This window comes from Bacillus rossius, chromosome 3 (genome assembly GCF_032445375.1).
Source record: "Bacillus rossius redtenbacheri isolate Brsri chromosome 3, Brsri_v3, whole genome shotgun sequence".
Classification (NCBI taxonomy): Eukaryota; Metazoa; Arthropoda; class Insecta; order Phasmatodea; family Bacillidae; genus Bacillus; species Bacillus rossius.
Window position 1 is genome coordinate 43,074,009 of NC_086332.1, and position 19,372 is coordinate 43,093,380.

Genomic DNA, 19,372 nt, shown 5'->3' on the forward strand with positions numbered 1-19,372 from the left:
ATACCTCTTTCTCGTCACTTACCAACACTGAACATGGACAATCTGCAGTTGAGTGAATGGAACCTTATTGACTCTTACATTAATATATTGCAACCATTGTATGATGCTACAACCCAACTTTGTGGTGAACGTTCACCATTAGCATCAATGGTCATTCCGGTCATTTTTTCTCTAAAAAATTGTCTGAAGGCCTACATCAACACCAATGCAAAACAGGGATGGGAGTTTGCAAATGAGGTACTTCTGGCTCTCCAAGCACGATTTCCATGCTACGATCGAAAAGAGCCATACTATACTGCAATGTTAGTTGACCCGAGGTTTAAGGCTGTTGTAATTCCAACGGAAGAAAAACTTTTGGCACGTAACCACCTGGATAAAAAAGTAAAAGAAATCACACAGGCAACGGCACAACCAGGTATTGTTTAATTTATTTGTAGGCCTAGTTATTTTATTTATACAAAAGCCACTATAGCATTGTGTAAGAATGTGGTGTTTCTTTCTCTTTCAGTAACAACTGCAGGTACCAGTGAGTTGGCACAGAGTTCTACTTCTCTCTGGAGTGTTTTTGACGAACTTGCTGAGAGTGAATCAAGTAACCAGATCATGTCATCAGAAACTGATTGCTATTTCAGTATGCCTGTTATACAAAGAAGTGATGATCCCCTAAAGTGGTGGAGAGAAAAAGGAAAAGATGCGTTTCCTAACGTGTGTAAAGTTGCAATGCAGTATTTAGGCATCCCTGCAACAGAAACAGCAAGTGAACGTGTGTTTTCTTCTGCTGGGAACATTGTATCCCCCAAGCGTATGTCCCTTTCCTCAGAACATACAGAGGAACTGGTGTTCATACACGAAAATGGAGGCATTTCATAGTATTGTTTATTTTTCAAAATTATTATTTTAATACTATGGCTTTTAAAAGTTAAAATGATATGGTTTTGATAGCCCATTTTTGAAATAAATAAATTTGCTTGGATACATATTGCACTTTTAAATAATTCCCGTTCCCGTCCCGTTTCCCGAGGGAAATCATAGCTTCCCGCCCGAATTTTTCCCGAACCAAAATTACCTATCCCGTACAGCCCTACTTATAAAGTCATATACGGTTACAAATTTACATGAAAAAATGCAGAGATGCAAATTGTTAAACATTTTAGTGTGCCAAACTAACATCCTGTAGTAGAATTAACCTTAACATGAATCCACACATGATTTGTTGCAATGTAAATATCATGGATATAATGTGCATGTTAGGTTTGTAAGAAACTGCACATGCTACACAAAACATACTGCTTGTATGAATGATGTTTTCATGTCTTTCAACCTCGTCTTCTGCAGCAATTGATACATCGCTCACAGAAAAGAGCATAGTTTATTGTGTTGTAGTCTGGTCATGCCTTCCAAATAAACACATTGGTCTGATTGTGAAAATGATGGTGCCGCGAAAACTTTCTGGTTAATAATTTTTGTGTTTGTGACCACTAGATGGTTTTATAGTAGAGCTGTATGGTTGTGGTTTTTATCAGTCAGTTTGGTTCCAATTCGGTTTTACTTAAAGAATATCTGTTCTAGTTTCAGTTCATAATCTAGCAAAAAATAATTCTCAGTTCTACACCAAATATGAAATTTAAGTATTTTGAAACTAAAACTTAAAACTAACCTTGGAAGAGCTAGGCCAGTAGTTGCATCGAAAGCCTGATGGCTAAAATGTATTCTAATTTTGGGCATTCATATTTATTATTGGTAGAGAGGGTGAAAAATAGCATTTATTCTGGTCATTTATAGCATTTAAATATTTACTTGTAGCATTTTTATAGCATTTATTACCAATATTATAGAATTTTATAAGTGCTTCACCAACCACAGGGACATAATTTTTTCTCAGTGTAGATGCTTGGGGTATGTCTCCAGAACCAGGAATGTACTTGTTGATGTATTCCCTTACAGCTGGATCATCGATTTTTCTAAGAGGGATATTAGCCTTGAGAAACATTTTCAGTCTCTTCAATAAATTCCTATTTCTCAATTTTTGCTTTTTTTTGGTTATGCAGTGTGGTTGTTAATGTTGCCTGCCGTTTCCTGTCATCTTGCTCAGAAAATTGCTTGAGTCTGTCAATGTGACCCGATGTTTTAACATGTTTTTCCGACGTATCCTTTTTCTCCCAGTTGATGCGAAGATTGCACGGCTTACACATCAAAATATTCGTATCAATAACATAAAAATGATGGCCCTTATATTCCGATGCGCGCGAATGTACGGAAACGGACTTGGTCCGCCCCATATTATCATAAAGACGTAAAAACAATTACTGTATGGTAAAATGTGAGCACTTTATCAAAAACCCGTGCAAACTACACTTTGTTGACAAACAGCGTAAAAACCAACGGTCAAAACAAAGCAAAGATTTACTGCACCGCATAGATAAGCTGCACCGTATGTGTACTGTAGCAAATGGCGCTATGGAAATACATCGAGAATCGTCAATCGATATATCGAACGACGTAGTACCGTTGCCTAAGAGATTCAACGACACTACTCGTTCGCAGTAACTTCGATAATTTCATAGAGAGAATATACCGCTGCCATATTTTATTTCTCTCGTATTGTTTGTAAAGTTATTGACAATGCCGAAAAAATGTTGGCAGCAATTCTTTGGCAACATGGTGGCATGGTTTGTTTCTAGAGTAAATATTAGGGTTTGATTATATGTACGTGAAAAATTAACATTTAAAATGTCAAATTTTCCATGAAAAATTATTGTAAAATGTATTTTTTTATGTTAGTTTTGCCCGGCAAAGTGTTTACGAGACGTTTTTAGTGTCAATTCGCAGGAATAGGGGATTTTCGCATTTAATCGCAAGTAATTAACAAATCGCATTAATTCGCAGCTATATCGTATTTACGATTTTTCACCCTCTCTAATTATTGGTGCACCGATATGACTTTAACGATTACCGATTCGATTACCGATTATAAGAGCAATAATCGGCAGATACCGATTCAGTCAGTTACCGATTATAATGAAAAGATTTTTTTAAGTGTAATAATGCACACAAAAATTTTTATTCCCATGTGAATTTAATAACAAGATTAGGTAAAATTGAGAATACAGTTAAAATAACAGTATAAAAATATATAAAATACACTATTAAGTCATTGCAAAGTGTAAATTAAATTAACTTCTATTTATATTTGTTATTGTAAACAACTTGAACTACAGTCTAATAATTGTAATTTACAATGGGTAAGTTTTTGTTGCGGAAAACTAGCATTATTATCGACTATCACATAAGGTTGCATCAAGAAATTACCGTTTAACAATGTAAACATGCTGCTTTATTTTGTTCACTTGAGTTTATAGAATCATGTTTCCACACTTCACTTTTTTTCTTCCTACTCGCCATCTCACTATAATTATATAAAAATGACTAAAAACCAATTCTAGAAAATGTGATTTTATTTATGTTGACTGAATATATAAAATTATAAATACTTTTTCACTTTTCACGTCACATACAAATAACAAACGGATAATGTTACCAAAGACGCCCATAATGAGTTTGTAAAACGCAGTGATAAAAACTAGAAGGTATCGGGACCACGATTTTTAACCGCTACTACGACTCTAAAAGATCGATGCAACTGTTTGTGGTATTTTGATTGCGTGCCATCTATTTTACGTCTCTGGCTATAGGTAATGTACAAGGCCACTAAACAAAAGACAGAACAAAAGACAAAACGTAAATAAACGTGTAGGAAAAATTTATTTTTTATTGTTGGAGGCAATGAGATTTATTAAACTTAACGAAATATCTGTAATTATGATGTAACGGAGTTAGATGAATTTTCTAATATATACAAATATTACCGTATTTCGTCCTAAAATGTGTAACAAAATATTACACGGTAAAAACCTACTTTACGCCGGGACGTAAATAATCGGCAAAGTAATCGTTAAGATAATCGCCGATTACGATTAATCGGTAAGTACCCATAATCGCCGATTACGATTCATTGGTATCCGCATCGGTGCACCACTAATATTTATGTATATTTTTATTACAATTCAAATTTAATTTGTTATTTAGTCTGCAGTTTTAATTTTATTGTAGTCTCTTATAATGCAATGTGTTTGGCTTGCATGGTTTGTTTGTATTGTAATTGGCCTCAAACATACGAATGGCGAGAAATCGTAGCATTTTAAGCGGCAAAAACAGTACCATCAACACATGAAAGAAACTGAGAGGCCATATTGTTTTAACTGTGTTCATACCATAACAGTTTGTTCCGTTATTATTTGAAATTTCTTCTTTTTTAAAGTAGAGAAATAACATAAAATTATGTAACAGCCAGTCAGTATAGTCAGGAATTCTATTTAAATACTATGTTTTGTAAAAGTTAAAAATCAACTGAATTAAATTCATGTCAAAAAATTTTTTGGCACTAAGATGACATCTTTTGTTTCCTGTCTCTTCTAATTGTAACTATGCCCAGATAAACATTTTTTGTACGTTATTACATTGTGAGACGTAACATTGAAAGAATGTGTTTACCTTTCCCACATGATATATATATATATAAATGCGAGGTAACTAATTTATAGAGGTGGGTCGAGTCTTGGTTTGTCGAGTCGATCCGAGACAAGCCGAGTTGGGTCAGATTGACTAGACTCGAAAACCGAGTCACATAATTTATCAAGTTCCAAACTCGAAATACGTTTCGAGTTAAGTACCAGCATCGTGACATTATAGCACTTTATTATAGGTTGTCTTAACGTTTTCGCCAAGTCATTAATACAGCAAGAATTGATAATGACCTTCAAACAAAACAAATCCCGTGAAAACCTAACCTTACCTGCTACCATGCTACGGCGCTATAATAGGTACAAGTGCAACTAAACCTAGGCCTACCTTCATTTATGAACGTAACGTAACGTGATTTTGTCGATAGTGGCAACAGTTTATAGGACACTTATGTCACATCACCATTTTATGTATTAAAAAAAAGCTTGGAAAACAGCGTGCACTGTTTTCATTTTGTTTTACATCCTGTGTTTACTTAAATACGGTACCACATTTGTTTACAAGATATGTCAATGGATTTTCACTGAAGAAAAATTTGTTGCAAAACGCACATGTATTAATAATAATCACGCTTATCGTGCCCCGTTTATAATAACTCGTATAAACAAGAGATTTCCGTAACCTAAAATAAAAACACAAAATAGTTATATTATAATATTTACTAAATAACACCAAGCCGTGAAGCGTGAAAATGGCTGCGTGTTAGGCCGGCCAGCCAGCCAGCCTTGCATTTTGGAACTAAATTTAGCTGTGCTCCGCTACGCAGTGCTGCGTGTCAATAACGTCTTAGATAAAATTACTTTCTTTTTGTTTGAATAAAATATTATAACAACGCTCATGCATTTTATTTGGCAATCAGTTACTGATCGCCAAATCAAATGCATGAAATATTTATTTATTAAACATATTGATATTTTTTGTTTAAATTTTCATCTCTAATACAGATTATGGTTGGTATAGTTGAAAGTGCAACTTTCCTAGTTAGCAAACAATTTGTTGAATGTTTTTAACAGCTGATGAAAAAACTCTAGTCTTTGTGGAGACGAAGCGCACAGCAGACTTCATAGCCAGCTTTCTATCGGAGCAGAATGTGCCAACAACAAGTATTCATGGAGACAGATTGCAGAGAGAACGCGAGGAAGCACTGTTTGATTTCAAGAAGGGCACAAGGAATGTGCTTGTGGCAACGGCTGTTGCAGCCAGAGGCCTAGGTCAGTATTGTACTATTTTCTCAATAGTTTTAATTTAATACATGTGAAATATTCAACAGTTACGAAGAATCACGTCTGACCCCATATACCAAGGTTTCTTCTAATTTGTGTGTGGGGTTAGGGTTGTACCTTTACAGGTGTAATGTTTACAATTATGTTACTCAAAAAAAATTATTTAATTTCTACCAAAAAGCTAACAATTGTTCTAGTTCATGCAGACAGCTTTTAGATTAAATGTTCCTAGAGCAGGCATGATTATGTGGCTTTTTTTTTAAGACTGCCAAAGTAATTTGCCTCCAGTCAGTTTTTTTTTACATTGTAGAACCTAAGTTTTTTGGGCCACTATGATCACTTGCCTTGCCTTGCTCTAAGGTGATGTGAGTTCAATTCCCGAATTGTTTTTCTGCAAAGCAGATGTAAACCAGTTTTCTCCTCCCATTCATATTGTTGAAATAATGTACCAACGTAATCATTTAATGGTATTGGTATAGGCAGACATTTACAATTTCCTGCCTATACCAATGGTATACCAGTGGAATAGTTTCCAACCGATGCTTAAAATAATTGATGCAGCTAAAAATTGGCTGTTTTGCTTACTGCAATGAAGTGCCATTAATATTTCACCCATGAATGACCAAAGACATTGCTACATTACAAAGATTATAAACAAAATAAACCAGGAAACCTTAAGAAGCACACTGAAAAAATTATCACTTGAATATAAAAATTTTATTGCCGCAAACCTTTGGTAATAACTGCGTCTTTCACACACACGCTTACTTTCAAACCCTTTGAAAGATGTCATTCATTCCACAACAGCAGGTTAACCACTTGGATGGAACTTGTGCTATGCAACAGGCCAAGTTTTGATTGAGCTTTTTCAATGTACAGTTTACGTAAAATGTGTGCGGATTATTCTTGTAGATACAGTTATACTTTGGGTGAAGTGTAGATTACAGGTCTAGTAATTTAGTGATGTAGTATGCCAATTGATCGGTGGACCCTGACTGGTGCTCTTGGGGGTTGCAGACATCAAGAATGTGGCGCATGTGGTGAATTACGACTTGCCAAAGGCCATCGACGAATATGTGCACAGGATAGGCAGGACAGGGCGTGTGGGCAACAGAGGCAAGGCAACCAGCTTCTACGACCCGGAGAACGACGCAGCGCTAGCGGGAGATCTGGTCAGAATCCTATCTCAGGTAAGTTGCACGTGGAGCAGTGTGTGTGTGTGCTGTGTTGCTGCTATTGTCCCCAGTTTCGTGCTACAATTGTAATTGAAGCTGGGAAGACAGTGCCCATCAAACAACTAGGAATTTGGAACTCCATAGTTTAATGGAAATGAGTTACTCAGAATGGACCAGCAGAGCCAAGAGCCAAATAGAAAGTGGAGGCCTACAGAATCAAATAATCCTGACTTGGCACATCAACCTTAATGGTTTGCATACATTTTAAATTTGTGTGGCATTAGAAGTAAATTGCCATGCCCCAGGTGTTTTTCGACCTCCTTGGCCATGCACAACTGATGTCATGAAATTACAAAATAATAGTGGTATTTTAGAATCTTCTAGGAATACAGACGGTTAAAGATTGATTTAGCATACATTTTTTGACCGTACATTATATAAACCTACAGTGTTTTCTCGCATAATCATTGCACATTTTATACTAAAATCAAGTTTGAAAAGTAAGGGTGTGACATTTATGCAGAAAAAATTTTTTTTTGTTGGGTAAAGTTATTCATAAAAACAAAACCTGTTCATGGAAAGTACGTTTATTAAAAAAAAAGTAGAATATACAAGAGCACGACAAACAATTTATATTAAGTCATGCAACAAAAACCTTTGTTCATCTTTAAATAGAAAAACAAAATCTGTGACCCGAACGCAAGCCACTTGTATCTGTGACGTGAACTAACGCATAACTCTCATCGTAGAACACACCACGAAAGAGTGAGGGCTATCAAATGTAGTTAACTTGGCACTTGACAGAGAGTGCGTTGCATGAATCAAAAAGATATCGTTATTCGACTATGTGTGCTCTCTATACAGGAGGCAACATAACCAAACATGAATGATGCCAACTAGCCTGGCTACATTTTTATAAGCAGTACAATTTGGCGACGCAGACGAACAGATAAAGGTTATAATGTTTAAAAACGTCGTTAAAAGAAAATTTACACGTCGGACAACTTCTTATTTCCGTAATTGAAATAAGTAGTAATGTCCGAATAAATATTGGATTTCTAAGTTAATAATACATATTTTTATATGAAAAAAGATACCTACACAAAGCGCTTGGAAACTAATAGCGGGACCAAAAACATCATGCGACGTTCATGCTAGGGTTTTTTAATCCAAATTTTGGCACCCTAAAATATGGGTGTGATGTTTATGCGTGTGCAATGATTATGCGATAAAAGAGGGTAATTTTGTTTCAAAAACTGCACTTCAAGAAATTAAATTAAACTTACAGCTCAACGTACAAACTCCAGGTAGATTTAAAAGTTTATATATACAGTAGAACCCCTATCATACACTTTTCAACGGAGGGCACAAAAATGGTGTATGATGCGGGAAAGTGTATGAAAAGGGAATGGCAATAATAAGATTTTTTTTCAATCTAGCATACCAGCACAATAATTGATTAAACTTAAATACATAATGTGTAAATAATTGCATTATATTAATGAAAGATATGAATTCATCATTATATATACATATAATAAAACCACCAGAAATGTAAAATACAGTCCATAACCAAGTAAAGCAGTCCTTTCTTGGAGGGGGGAAAGGTCACCAAGCCTAAAATAGAAATTAAAAAAATTAGGCTATTGTAAAAAGAAAATCAGAAATTTTTGCTTGTTTGTTTCATTTTACAAACAACTTTATGCAACAGAACAATTTTCAATAAAATGTTAACTTGAGAAACGTACAATACAAAAAAATCCGATCATATGAAAACAATAACAAACGGCTATATTCAGTTCAAAGATTAATGAATGCACAAAATATGAGATCCGTGCCTTGGTAAAGCGCGTTGACCATTTTCATAATCATTGCTAATTTGCGCCACTAGTCTCGCTTGGTGCTGGCCATAGATGCTAGTAGCGAGGTGCACAGTCTTCCTGATGCCATCCATATCTATGGTGCGATAAAGTTATTTTCTTACATTTGCAAAGGTAAACAATGAACGTTTTTCAAAATAAAATCATTAAAACGTATTTTTTCAGGAGGAATATTAGTGGTGCACCGATGCGGATACCGATGAATCGTAATCGGCGATTATGGTTACTTTCCGATTAATCGTAATCGGCGATTATCTTAACGATTACTTTGCCGATTATCTACGTCCCGGCGTAATTAAGTAAATTTTTCCGGTGTAGTATTTTGTTGCACATTTTAGGACGAAATACGGTAATATTTGTATATATTACAAAATCCATCAACTCAGTCATATCATGATTACAGATATTTCGTTAAGTTTAATAAATCTCATTGCCTCGAACAATAACAAATACATTTTTCCTATACGTTTATTTACGTTTCGTCTTTTGTTCTGTCTTTTGTTTAGTGGCCTTGTACATTACCTATAGCCAGAGACGTAAAATAGATGGCACGCAATCAAAATACCACAAGCAGTTGCAGTGGACTCTACGACAATCGATCTTTTCGAGTCGTAGTAGCGGTTCAAAATCGTGGTCCCAATACCATCTAGAGTTTATCACTGGGTTTTACAAACTCATTATGGGTGTCTTTGGTAACATTATCCGTTGTGTTATTTGTATGTGACGTGAAAAGTGAAAAAGTATTTATAATTTTATATATTCAGTCAACATAAATAAAATCACATGTGCTAGAATTGGTTTTGAGTCATTTTTATATAATTATAGTGAGATGGCGAGTAGGGAGAAAAAAAGTGAAGTGTGGAAACATTTTTCTATAAACTCAAGTGAACAAAATAAAGAAACATGTTTACATTGTTAAACGGTAATTTCTCGATGCAACCTTATGTGATAGTCAATAATAATGCTAGTTTTCCGCAACAAAAACTTACCCATTGTAAATTACAATTATTAGACTGTAGTTCAAATTGTTTACAATAACAAATATAAATAGATATTTTTATACTGTTATAATAACTGTATTCTCAATTTTACCTAATCTTGTTATTAAATTCACATGAGGAAAAAAAATTTTGTGTGCATTATTAAACTTAAAAAAAAATTGTTGATTATAATCGGTAACTGAATCGGTATCTGCCGATTATTGCTCTCATAATCGTTAATCGAATCGGTAATCGGTAAAGTCATATCGGTGCACCACTAAGGAATATAACAAAAAAATTTGTGAATTTTAAGACTTTTCCGCTTTGTAAAAACGTATGAAACGGGAAATTCGTGATTTTATAAGTGTGTGTTCCGGGAAAGTAAACCATTGTAAATATAGTACTTTCGGCGGGACCAAAATTAATCGGCGTATGACACGGGAAAATGTATGAAACGGGAACGTATCATCGAGGTTCTACTGTATATATTTTATATATATATATATTTTATATATATATATTTTATATATATATTTTATATATATATATTTTATATATATATATTATATATATATATATTATATATATATATATTATATATATATATATATTATATATATATAGATTATATATATATATATATATATATTTTATATATATATATATATTTTATATATATATATATATATATATATTTTATATATATATATATATATTTTATATATATATATATATATATATATATATATTTTATATATATATATATATATATTTTATATATATATATATATATTTTATATATATATATATATTTTATATATATATATATATATTTTATATATATATATATATTTTATATATATTTTAACTTCTGGAAGATTCTGGAAACTGTTCACCTTACATGTTCTTTATTTACTTAAGGTACATTTAAACATTTTCATATGTTACATGAAACCGAAATGTCTTTTAATCTATTCTATGCATCCATCAATTTTATAGAGTTTCTAAGCTACCGTGTTTTATCTAATAATCTTCACCCTTATTTTAGAGCGTCAGAATTTGGAGAAAAATATTCTTCCATAAAAATTGCATGATGTTTTTTGTCTTGCTGTTAAGATTCAGAACGCTTTGTGTAGGTAGTAAACATGACCTCGCCAAAGATCACAGGACAAAATACCATGCTGAAGTTATCAGTTTTCAAGTTGCAGTCAGGCAATGTCATAGTTATAATGGAAAAATTAACTAATTACTAGGGATGGGCCGGTCGAATACTCTAATCCTCGAATCCCACCGAATCTCTAGTATTCGAAAGATTCAAAATTCGAGGGAAAAGATTCGGGATTCGAGGAAAAATATTGATGTAAATGTAGTACTTTAAAAACTTAAATGCTTACCATTAGTGGTGCACCAATATGACTTTACCGATTACCGATTCGATTACCGATTATGAGAGCAATAATCGGCAGATACCGATTCAGTTACCGATTATAATGAAAAAAAATTTTTAAGTGTAATAATGCACACAAAAATTTTTATTCCCATGTGAATTTAATAACAAGATTAGGTAAAATTGAGAATACAGTTATAATAACAGTATAAAAAGATATAAAATACACTATTAAGTCATTGCAAAGTGTAAATTAAATTAACTTCTATTTATATTTGTTATTGTAAACAACTTGAACTACAGTCTAATAATTGTAATTTACAGTGGGTAAGTTTTTGTTGCGGAAAACTAGCATTATTATCGACTATCACATAAGGTTGGATCGAGAAATTACCGTTTAACAATGTAAACATGTTGCTATATTTTGTTCACTTGAGTTTATAGAAAAATGTTTCCACACTTCACTTTTTTTCTCCCTACTCGCCATCTCACTATAATTATATAAAAATGTCTGAAAACTAATTCTAGCACATGCAATTTTATTTATGTTGACTGAATATATAAAATTATAAATACTTTTTCACTTTTCACGTCACATACAAATAACACAACAGATAATGTTACCATAGATGCCCATAACGAGTTTGTAAAACGCAGAGATAAACTCTAGAAGGTATCGGGACCACGATTTTGAACCGCTACTACGACTCGAAAAGATTGATTGTCATAGAATACACTGCAACTGCTTGTGGTATTTTGATTGCGTGCCATCTATTTTACGTCTCTGGCTATAAGTATTGTACAAGGCCACTAAACAAAAGACGAAACGTAAATAAACGTGTAGGAAAAATATTTTTTTTTTGTTCGAGGCAATGAGATTTATTAAACTTAACGAAATATCTGTAATCATGATATGGCGGAGTTAGATGAATTTTGTAATATATACAAATAATACCGTATTTCGTCCTAAAATGTGTAACAAAATATTACACGGTAAAAACCTACTTAATTACGCTGGGACGTAGATAATCGGCAAAGTAATCGTTAAGATAATCGCCGATTACGATTAATCTGCAAGTACCCATAATCGCCGATTACGATTCATCGGTATCCGCATCGGTGCACCACTACTTACCATTTACTTGGCCTGTTTACATTTTCCTTGGAACACATCCTATTGAGGTACAGTAGAACCTAATTAATACTTGATAATCACGGATTACCGAATTTCACGGACTAGCGATTAAAAGCCCGGAAGGTCTTGTCAAGCTTCTCAGATACCTGCGTGCAACTGGGTTAAGGCCAAGGTCATGTGACGTAACATCTCCCGAGGCTACTGCGCCTTGGCAGCAGATGGATAAAAAATAGTAAACTCCCTTTTATTCGTGTTAATTGGGACCCGCCGATGCCCGGATAATTGAAATGCTGTAAAAAAAATAATAAACACAGATAATCCATTCACGCCCGCCATCTTCGAATCAGTGTCTCTGCTTAAAAAAATACAGCACTGCCTAGCCATTAGTTCACGGTCATTTACAACAGCTGAAGAGAGAAAGATAAGATCGTGCTGACCTTGCACACATAAATTTTGGGTAGCCCCCCCCCTCCCTTCCTCTCCCCCTCTCCCTTCCTCTCCCCCCTCCCCTCCCCTCCCTTCGTACAGCCGAATGCCAGCCAGACACGTCACTCGCCAGGCGCCTGCCATGCGTTGGCGGGTGGAAACAAACAAAAGGAGACGGGAAGCATAAGTCAGGACATCCCCCTCAAGTTTAAAGAGTGACTTGTGACAGCTGAAAGGGGGGCGACACAAAGGGTTGATACAAACAGCCTTGCAGAGTTTGGCAGCCCATGCGATGGCTGATGGCTTGCAGTGTTTGCCGGACGGCCTGCGTGACGTTAATTTTAAGCGCTGACAATTTTTACTTCTTTTTTTCTGCTCTTTTAAATCATCCCGGATTATCCAATTCCGGAATTAGCGCATCACGGATTAACGAGGTTCTACTGTATTGTACTTTTAATTCATTATTATATGTATATGTAAAATTATGAAGCATGTACTGATTTGGTAAACTTACTTCATATTCATGAACATGGATGCATTGTCGCTACATTGTCATTAAATAAGGCATAAATCACAGATGTATTCTCAGAATATGCTAAAAAATAAAATAAAGCACATTTAGGATCTAGACTAGTAATATGAATCTTGTTTTTTTTTAAATAACTTTACCAAGAATCTGTTACTTAGTAATACAACAATAATGCTGACTTTCATCACAAGTTACGGTCGCACATGTAGTAATAATGAAATAATGAATGACAAAAATTACTACATTATATAATTATTATTTTAATCGCGATTCAATTTTAAATATTCTGATACACGTTCTAGTTATGAATTTTTTTAGGACCAAGTTTGGTTTGTGTAGACTACCAACGTTAAAATATGTATTATCTGAGAATTCCATGATGGCCAACCAATGAATTTGTTAGCCGATCATTTTGAGTAACACAAAAAATAACTAATATTAATATAAATAATTTTAATGGATAAACTAGAGAAAACACCCCGTCACTTTTAACTTCGGGCATATTAATCACTATGCTTTAGTGATGCTTAATTTTAAAAGACGCACGACAATACTTCTTATGGCCTAAAACCATTAAATATTTCCATTAAATATTTCAGGAAAGCGTTTATCTTCATTTGGGACTTTTAACAAATGTCAAGTTTGTAACTACAAAATATTGTTCCGTCGATGTTGAATTTCGTTTTCCGATTTCCGTGGATACGTGAATCACTGTACTCTCAGATAATGCCTGAATGCCTTAAATCCACCAAGTCGGTTTCTACAGCAATTGATGAAGTGACCAGATTCTTACGTGATCCTACAGTTAACCCAGAAATAAACATCCTCGAATCTGGAAAACTCAGTCTGCGTGTTCACCCAGGCTACATAAACTGTCCAAAAAATATTTGTTCACCACCTGCGACAGTGTTCTGAACGTTTGTTCAGCACTGCAAGAAATATGTGACCAAAAACTGAATCGTCTTGATCCAGACAGTGTCAAAATCCTTGTTTTTTTTTAAATAAAAATTTTAAGGGTTAAATAATTCTGCTTAATGTTTAATTTTTTCTCTTAACTTATAAATTATTTTATAATTAACCCTTGAGATCTGGATTCGGATTCGAGGGGTGGATTCGAGGTACTGTTTGGGATTCGGATTCGGGAAAAATGGGATTCGACCCATCACTACTAATTACAATTATAGTAGTTTTAAGTTGTACCCGCACAATACAATTTCCTATTCAGTACAGTCAAATGTTTCAATCCCGCCATTTTCTCCATAAGATTACATTTTTTCTCTCCATAAAACTATGTAATTTAAAGTTGAAATCAATTATTCGTTTGGATGTTACCGCTTATTAAACAGAAATATATATATATATAATATGTTTTTCAACATTTTAATGTTGATTTTCATTGCAGCAGTGTAGCATGTATAAAAATGTAGCCAGCACTAGTTGGCATCATGCAAGTTTGGTTACGTTTTATGCCTGTATAGTGTGTGCACATATATTTGGATATATATATCGATAGCTCACTTATGGCACACTCTTGTGCCGCGTAAACTACGTTTGATAGCAGCATTCTTGTAGTTAGTGTGTACTATGATGATGCTTATGGAAACACTTTGTTAGTTACAGCTCAGTTTCATGTTTATATTTTAAGCTAACTAAATGTTTTTGTTGCATGACTTATTTAAATTGTTCGGCATTCTTTGTATACTTTTTAATTAAATGTACTTTCAGTGCAACATACATGTTTTGTTTTAATGAAAAGCAACTTCAACCAAAATGCTTTTTTCACATAAAAGTTGCCCCATTTCTTCTCAGACTTGGTTATAGCATAAAATGTGCGATGATTATGTGATAAAACACCACGGTATTCTTGATAATGACATCGCCATATGCTTGATATTGTCCTGGAGCAGTGACACGTGTTGCCTTCCCTAATGCTGGTCCCTCTACTCTGGAGCTTCCTTCCTCGGGAAGGGAGAGAGGAAGGGTTGGGATGCTCGTCGGCGTCACAATGGCCACCTCTCCACAGGGCGGCTGAATTACAGGAGGCACTGCTGAGTCACAAGGAGCATAGTCGAGGCATGGGTGGCGGGACAGCCTCTTCTAGGGTTGTTAATGTGACGAGGTTTTTCGCTAGAGCATGTACAAGGTTCCAGTCAGTAAATGTTTAGGGATGTGCGAAAGTGACTTTATCCACACGAAATGGAAGTGAAAGAAAATTTATCAAGTTTCGCGAAAGTGAAACGAAAATGAATTTTTCTATGAGATAAATATATTCGTAACGAAAGTTAAGCGAAATTTTTTAATTAACAAAGAAAAAAAGTGCCCCAAAATTTGCTCTTCAGTAATAAATTCTATTAGATAAATCATTTTGGTACCTTTTGATGTATATATAAATATTACTATTTAATATAATCAACATCCGCCCTAGACCACACAACACAGCCCCATGTCACTCGTAAATTTCAAGAATCAATACAGATCTTTCAGTGCACAGACTATTTCCTTTACAGTCGTAATGTCGCAGTCTGTGATAATATATTTATCACGTGCATGGTACTGATGAAAAAATACGTGAATACTGCGGAACGGCCGCCATCTTGCACCACTGTCACACATGGCTAGCTCAGGAAGCTGTAAACCAGGCAAGGGACATGGTCAAAACAAAACATAACAAATGGTTGCTGCCAAGTGGTCATTACATGCAGTGACTTGTTGACCTTTTTGTCTAATTGGCTGTATATTATGAGGATTTTATATGCCAGTCAGAGTATGTAAAATTTAAATAAAGCAGACGACAATGTTTTTGTTTGGCTGTGCGCGAATAAAAGTAGGTACGTTCTTTGTTTTTGTGTTTACGGTAAATACTAAATAGTGTACTAACAGTTCTGGAATGTATGTTTTACGAATATAGTACCTACACTACTGTTTTAAAGCAAATGAATCAGGTAATTTTTCAAATATTGCATGATTTTGTTTTGATACCTAGGCCTACTGTAATCACGGTTGAATTTTGTTTACTTTATTTGCCATGTTTGTTCAAATTATGATTTTACCGTATTTTTATTAACGTGAGTTTTTTTCATCACCACGTAAATTAATCTTAATGGAAATCTTTTTTCTAATTAATGTCTTTATATGATTTGCATATGTTATTACATTATTAGTAATAACAAGCAAATCATATAAAGACATTACAGTAGAATCTCAGTGCTAAGTACTTACAGGTACCTCAAGTTTTTGTACTTAGTACTGAAACATGCATACATATCTTTACAAAGAGAAAAAAATATATAAAAAAAATATCTACAGGAGAGCCGCAATGCCATATGTATTCGCAACTGCGACTTGCTTTTTTCCCCTTGTCTAGTTCTCTGAGTATATCCACTTTTTCCTTAAGCGTGAATTGCTTTTGTTTCTTTTTATCTCCAGGATCATTCATATTGTAGCACAAATACAATGTGGTGTCTAAATAACGTAACCTGAAAATAAACTCAACAATAACAATAAACAATCCCGGCACCGACATAAAACTGTATTTTTAGCGTAGCGTAACACTTTTGTCTAAATAATTAATATTTCTCTCAAACCTCCGTCTTTCAATGTATCGAATGGTGTTGTGTTTCTCACGTCGCATACTACGTACGGTATAATCTATGGTTGTGCGCGCAACTGTTTGTTAACTTTGTTTTGAGAATTTAGAGGTTAGAAAATACGTTGTGGTGGTATTTGTGTATCTTTGTTCTACTACATTAATCATTTAGCTGGAAATTTATTTACCAGTTTAAGTAAATTTTGGTGTAGTAATGCCACTCTACTAGTAGAATTTATACATTATAGTGAAAATATGATACTTTAAACTGAAACCGTTTTGCATGGCGAAGATACGATTTTTGGTGGGGACTTAAAAAAGATTTGTTAAGTGAAATATACTTTATAATAAGGTACGTTATTGTACCGGTGTTCTACTGTACATTTTTATTAAATTACGATTTCTTTTTCAACTAGAACAAACGAACTTCGGTAAGCTATTGAACTTTCGTTTGGCTCGAAATATTTCGCTAAAAACGAACTTCGAAAGATGAAATTCTTACCGAAATCGAAAATGAAAGTAGCAAAATTTCAATTTCGGTATCGGTATACCGAACATTCGCACAACCCTATAAATGATTTATCGAGACAATTTCCATTGCAAGCTTGTTTATTGCACTAGACACAAATTACCGAATCTGGCCCGTTTGGTACTAACAACTGCCAATATAGTGTCAAATGTTAAAGGCCCTTTAACTGATGGGAGACGGCGGGAGGCGGAACTGCCTGTGACAATCTTGAAGACTTTTTGCTGCACAGCTAAATGCACAATACCGCAGAGAGGTGTCTGGAAACAGATGGGTTGATAGTCATGAACGGACGGTCGGCAGCAATTACCTTTTAATCACAGGCACAACACGTCCAGAAACAGACGGTTGAACCTTTACCTTTCAAGACATGGCGCCCCACTAACGGATGTAATCGGCATTGTATTGCACGTTTTCCAATCATTCATCCTGATATTCATTTTGATATTTCAAGAAGTTTATTATGACTTGATGTACCTAAGTTTTTGGACATACGCCATTGCTTTACTTTTCTTAGCAATGGCGTATGTCCAAAAACTTACATCAAGTCATGCACTTCCATTGCACAAATCTTTCAAAATGTCAAATGATAGTTATGAATTATAAATGTAATACAGTGATATTGTGAAATGAGTATTTTGGTATATGTTTGCTACATTTGAAATACTTTAAAATCATTAGGAGTTACCAATTTATAATGTAGCTAACAACCTCACCAATCAACAACTGCTATGAAGAAGCATTTGATGTCGGTTAACATTTGAAGACTTTCATTGATTACATAGATTCTAACATCAGTAACGAAGTACCGACTAAACTCTGATAACATACTGATACAGCTATAGAATCAAACTTGCAGATTGCGATGAAGGATGCTTGGTTGCTATTTTCTTAATTTTTGCCATTGCATATTCTTGCCCATTTATTTTCTTTCTCATTTCCACCACACTCCCTTCCCCGTGTTTCCATTTAAGATATAATAATAAAACGGTAGAGACTTGCCCTGATGTCCAACAGTGTGAGTAAACAAAACTGAAGGCATAATCTCTGATCAGGTTATAAAGGGAATGGCACTTACACTCTTTTTTAGGAAATACTGCCAGGAGATACAGCAAGCACAACCTGGTGGTTGCTACAACTAACCAACCATTCCTCGGAGCACTTTCAGCCTTATGCTATGTTATTGGCCTTGGAACGTACATCCTTTCTTGCTGAAAATTTATTTGACGAAACCGGCACTTGCAGCCTTTTTGGTTTCCAGTCTTCATTTATTTCTTGTGCACTTTTTTTATCTTTGAGACTGATTTGGATAAGATTTTGACTTGAAAAAATTGTGATTTGACCAATCTCTAAATTTTTTTTACTTTTCTTAGGCAGTTTGACTGTATTGAAGGACCCAATATTTTTCATATTTAGGGAGTAATAGTGATTTTCCAGTTTAAAAAAAAAAATCCCTGCCACCCCCATTTTTTCCCTTTTTGCCTGAATTTGACTATTAATCTCCGCAGAAATTTTCCATCGCTATATCTATTTTATGCATCAATTCTTGAATAACTTGTGCAACATAATGGCATTTAATCATGTCCTTAAAAATATGTTAACAGACATTTAAATTTGTTCTAAGTTTCCCTGTGGTAACAGCTGCATTTAGTAGTCTTTCATAGACATCTACCCAGACAGTTACTGTTTCGTTTTGAATAGTTTACTAATAAAGCTTGTTTTAATGTTAAATTTATATTGCCTAGTAGATTGTTGTTGAAATGTCACCTTATCTCTGCAGGCTGGCCAACCTGTGGAAGACTTCTTGCAGAATGCTGGTGGAGGCGGAGGAAGTGGTTACAGAGGTGGTGGCCGCTTTGGTGGCAGAGACATTCGCAAGGTTAGTATTTGCATTCATTTTGCATAGTTGTTTGTGTCTAAAACAAGCAAGGTTGCTAACTTGGT

The 19,372-nt window shown here is 34.4% G+C and overlaps 1 protein-coding gene across 1 annotated transcript in view; it reads left to right on the plus strand.

Annotated features, from left to right (window-relative positions):
* The window catches only part of LOC134530589 (ATP-dependent RNA helicase vasa-like), a 59,271-nt gene that overhangs the window by 36,768 nt on the left and 3,131 nt on the right, over positions 1-19,372 (plus strand). The window contains exons 8-10 of the mRNA XM_063365563.1: positions 5,595-5,792; positions 6,822-6,994; positions 19,209-19,307. Of these exons, the coding sequence (XP_063221633.1) occupies positions 5,595-5,792; positions 6,822-6,994; positions 19,209-19,307 (470 nt within the window). The remainder of the gene's footprint in view (positions 1-5,594; positions 5,793-6,821; positions 6,995-19,208; positions 19,308-19,372) is intronic.